The sequence below is a fragment of the Asparagus officinalis genome, unplaced genomic scaffold (genome assembly GCF_001876935.1).
Source record: "Asparagus officinalis unplaced genomic scaffold, Aspof.V1 AsparagusV1_Un824, whole genome shotgun sequence".
Taxonomy (NCBI): Eukaryota; Viridiplantae; Streptophyta; class Magnoliopsida; order Asparagales; family Asparagaceae; genus Asparagus; species Asparagus officinalis.
Genome location: NW_017973083.1, coordinates 6379 through 11023, shown reverse-complemented (window position 1 = coordinate 11023; position 4645 = coordinate 6379). Strand labels below are relative to the sequence as shown.

The following is a 4645-nucleotide window of genomic DNA, read 5'->3' as shown; positions in this document are numbered from 1 at the left end:
ACCCACCCTCCACCCCACCCCAAAAAAAACGAAAAAAAAGAACCAAACGAACACCAACCAAGTCAATGATGCCAACTACTTTTTGCAGTAACCAAACAGAATTCATGCTTATTACAAGAAAAAAGAAACTCTAGGTTTTATTGCTACTTTTTTTTACATACAACTTAAGGTTAATGATGATATAATATAAAGTAAAACATACGCACATGCATCGTGGCCAAAGTAATATATATGAGAGAATGGCAGATAACCAGATCTGGTACCTTGACTTCATCATAGAGCTTTCTCTCCCATGCATATAATCTATCTAATGTGGACGCATGACTGCCTGAATTCATGCATATGCTGCCAAAGAGATTACTGCTGGGGTCATCAACTTCATCTTTTGATGTTGGTCCAAGAGGGTTTCTAGATGACGAAGAGCGTGATGAAGCCGATCTATGCCATGTCAAATATTTCACATCATTTTGAGGAGGAGCTGAACATGACATCAAAAAGTTAGACTAATGTTCAAGAACCAGGTATGCACCCTTATAGTACACAATAATCAGTCCTGATCATAAATAATGATTAAATTTGACAATTTGTAACATGACAACAAGATGAAAAACAAAGCCTTTACCCAGTAGATATCTAGTAGTTTCTATTATTAAAATGTTGGTAAATACATGATAGGTTGATCATCTTGATAGAAGTTTCAAGCACTCATCAAAAACTCAAGTATAAAAGGCTCAGAAGAGAAATACAAAAGGATTATAAGTTTTTTTTTTTTGCAAGTTTATTAGCGTGTATGATTTTTCTAACCTTAAAAATGCATTTAACATATAAATATGACTCGAATTAAGTCAGACTTAAGGTGTTCAATGTAGACCAGGTTAGCAAAGGTCCCTTTTAATTCTCAAAATCTGTAGAAAACATAGATCCAACAGAAAAAAAAACACAAATCTTTAAAGAGTTATTGACATTAAGTTTGTTCTATTTTAAAAAAATTCGCACTTTCATGTGTTAGCATGAAACATAAGCCTGTATGAACATGCGTTAAAACATAGTGGTACAGTTCAAGCGGTACTACGTGTAAGCAAAAAAGGTTTAACAAGCCNAAATTTAAAAACAAAAAAGGAAAAAAAAGCCATATTTAGGAAATTAATTCTCCAAGTAGGATGGAGAAATGTAATAAATAAAATGTCAACATGCCTCAAGAATCAGGATACCAGATATTTAGATGAAAAGTTAGCCTACCAGATACTAAAAGCAACATCGATTCGTATGAGAAACCTACCTTGTGGAAGCTGGGTTTCTTCTGTGCAGCAGGCAAAACAAGCTGTAAGATACATCGATATTTTTGATTTATGTGCTGCATGCAGAAAATAATGTTAAGAATTCCTGACGCAAGGAAAAATAGATCAAAATGCTTATTACAGAAAGCCCTGTAAAGCTTGCATCAATAACCCAACCCACACACCAAACACACACACACACACACACACACACACACAACACCCTCCACCCCAAAAAGTAAAAGAACAATGGCAACAGGCCACAAGCAAAAAAAAAAGAGAAATTACGCACCAAGAACAGCACAAGAATGTGTATCTTTTTGTAAAAAAATTATCTTAAAAGGAGCTAAAAACATACCAAACAGCATGCTCAAAGTATTATAGCAAGAAATAACATAATCCTTGCAATAAAGGTAACTAGTACGCAATTAGATTTTAAGGTTTAATCAAACAACAAAAAAATTATAGATTACGAGAACTAATTAAAAACCGAGGCAAACTTCAAGACATACCTATCTCTTCAGGGAACAAAGGGCGGAAACGCACTTTATTCGCCTCTAGCATCCTCGGAACTTCTCTTCCAGATTCGGAAGCCTTTAGAAACAGATCATCAATTTCTTTAACACATGAAAAAAAGTCTTTTACTGGTAGTTTATTTTCAGAACCAAATTCCTTGTGTTTTCCATTCATAGGGAGTGTGATCACGGAAGATGTTGTCTTAGATGGTGCCACTTCAGAAGTTTCATCAGTTTCATATAGTCCATTACTGACCACAGTCTCCACATTCTGCTGCTCTGTTTCCGAAGCAACACTTTCATCCAACACCTCATTACGATTTCTATACATTTTAACGAGAGGTTCACTAGAGGGTTTGTCAAATTCGCTATCTGAATCTGTAAAATCATCATCCCTTTCATTTGTAGAGGGCTTTCCCCCTTCCTCTTCTAATTCTGGAACACCCTCCTCTTCTCTGAGACGTGTGATAACCTCAGCATCCTCCAAAACACGATTCGAACCTTTAGCATCCTGAAAGGATAATTGGTTGTCTATTGGATGGAAAAGTTCAAAATAATCCCACGGAGCACCCTCAGCTGACGCATCTAATTCTGATTCAGTGTGCTTAACAGTAGCCGTTACGGAAACCATTGGTCTCTCCTCAATAGTTCTTGAACTGATCCTCACAGCTTTCATATGATTGACATGAACTCTCGCTGAGTTGGGTGGAGAAGGAACCGGAGAGAAAGGTTCACTAGTTTCTACATGCTGAGAAAGAGACGGAGATGAGTTTGAGAAATGAGAGTTGGATTTGTCGGTAAGAGCGAGAGGTTCCGGAGTTGCAGAGGTTGATGTAGTGTACAGTGAAGATTCTGAAGTGACTTCCGGTTGAATAAATTTCCTAAGTGCAGTTCCAGTGTTTCTGAGAGACTGTATGTACGCAACATGGGCAGCTGCTAGTGAGCATCTTCCATCAAGAGCTTGTCTAACAAACCGTTTTCTTTCACGGCACACTAGAAGGGCTTTATCATCTTCAATCTTAGAGCCTGCAGCGCCCATCTCTAGAAGAAAACAGATTGAAAAGCTTCCGAAACTAACGATGTAGATTCTGATTTTAAACTAAAAGTTTCACCCCCTCTTCGGGCAAAATGCGTAGCAGAATGCTTGAACTAAAAGAATTCGGTAGGCCTCAGGAGAAACAGATACCTTTAGTCCTTAACAAATATGAACTGTCTTCATTCCTAAATCCAAAAATAATGAAAATTTATCAGATCTTTAGGTCACATCTCACAAATTGAAAGCAGTAAATTAATTGCCACCAAGGTATGCTTAAGCTCTAGAACTCATTTTGTTGCATTGTTTCATAAAGTACATTTCGAAGTTATTGCAAAAAAATGAATGTGAAACCAAAGATAGAAATTTCTATGTTCTCTCTTTAAACCAATTCCCCAAACCAAACTTGTCAATGACAGACAAAACTAAAGAAATAGGCTTCTCCAAAACAAAAAGGTCTTCCTGTTTAATTGTAATACTACAGTATCAGAAATTCCAATTACCGAAGTATCAAAGTAAGTTATAAGTTTCTCAGAGGAAGTAACTTGCTTAGAGACTTCTGCATGATGCAAAATAAGCAAATGGATGCAGAAATGTTAGTGCATATATCTCTTATTCAATAAAATTATAAGAGAAACAAAGCAACTATCTCCTTCAAGATGAAATGAAGCTAGGTACCTAGTTTTCTCAGCTCCAAATACTTCAAGCTCATAGGACAAATGAAATATTTCAACTCGAGGAGCAGAAATACCCTTATCAGCTCTCAGATAATATCACTAAAAATCAATTAGTAAAGATAAAAAAAACCAGTAACTTCTCATATGTACTTCCAATATAAAGGAAGAGAAAACCCAAATAAATCCAATAAAAACGCAATAATTCCAATTGAAGTCCGCTGAAACGCATAGCTAAACACCCATCAAATAACCAAATAATTCTAGAAAACACAATCAATTCAAAACAGGGAAAACCCAATTTTGTACACAAATCTGTTCTTACAATCAAGATTCAGCGTGATGAATCTTACAACTCCAAAAAAAATTTGAGAACCCAGTTAAGAAAACTAAATTTCTCGAATACCCAATTCACAAAAGTCGAAATTGAAGCGGACCCAGCTCAGGTCCAAAGACGGATCCCAATAAAAAAGGCACCTTTGCTAACTTGCAAAGAGAGGAAAAGGACTACGCAGAGTCAAAACTCCAGTACCCAATTGTAAATTCGATGGAAAAAGGAATTAAAAAGGTATACAAATAGATTGTGAAGTTAATTTCGATGAAAATAATCGAACTTAGAAGCAGAGTTCGAGTTACCTGCGATCAAATTGTACTGAATTAGAGCTTGCTGCTGGTAGAGAGATGACTGAGGATTCTCTGGGTATGAATATGAGAGAGAGAGAGAGGGAGAGAGGGAGAGAGAGAGAGATTTGGTGGCCGTGACGGCCGACTAATTTCATGCAAAAAGTAGAGAGAGAGAGAGAGAGAGAGAGAGTGGAGCCCAGACCGCTTTCTCCCTCCTGCTCTCTCCACAGGAATAAAAGTGATAGTAGGCTGGAAAAAAATAGATAGATGCACAAAAAATGCCTGTATAAATCTTAGTAATGTAAAGCATCGTTTGGTATAAATCTTAGTAATGTAAAGCATCGTTTGGTACAAAAGGATGATTGGGAATGGAATGCAATTCTAACTTTTTATTCATGCTTATCAAATACGATGTATTTTTAGATGCTAGAATTATTATTTCTATTTCTTATCAATTCGTATTTTATGTAAGAATTGTTATTTTTAACTATTTAACAAGGAATTGATATTCTCACTTAAGTG

General features: G+C 36.1%; 1 protein-coding gene across 2 annotated transcripts in view; it reads right to left on the bottom strand.

The window, feature by feature from the left end:
* LOC109828195 overlaps window positions 1-4343 on the bottom strand; it is a 7536-nt gene extending 3193 nt beyond the window's left edge. Inside the window, exons 1-4 of one of the 2 annotated variants that reach the window (XM_020395224.1) lie at window positions 4136-4343; window positions 1790-3013; window positions 1280-1354; window positions 264-478 (exon numbers count right to left, since the gene is read on the bottom strand). In XM_020395224.1, coding sequence (XP_020250813.1) covers window positions 264-478; window positions 1280-1354; window positions 1790-2831 — 1332 coding nt within the window. In that variant the 5' untranslated portion in view covers window positions 2832-3013; window positions 4136-4343. Of the gene's footprint in view, window positions 1-263; window positions 479-1279; window positions 1355-1789; window positions 3014-3503; window positions 3877-4135 lie in introns of those variants that run through there. The other variant, XM_020395225.1, reaches the window with a different exon arrangement.
* Window positions 4344-4645: the final 302 nt, after the last annotated feature.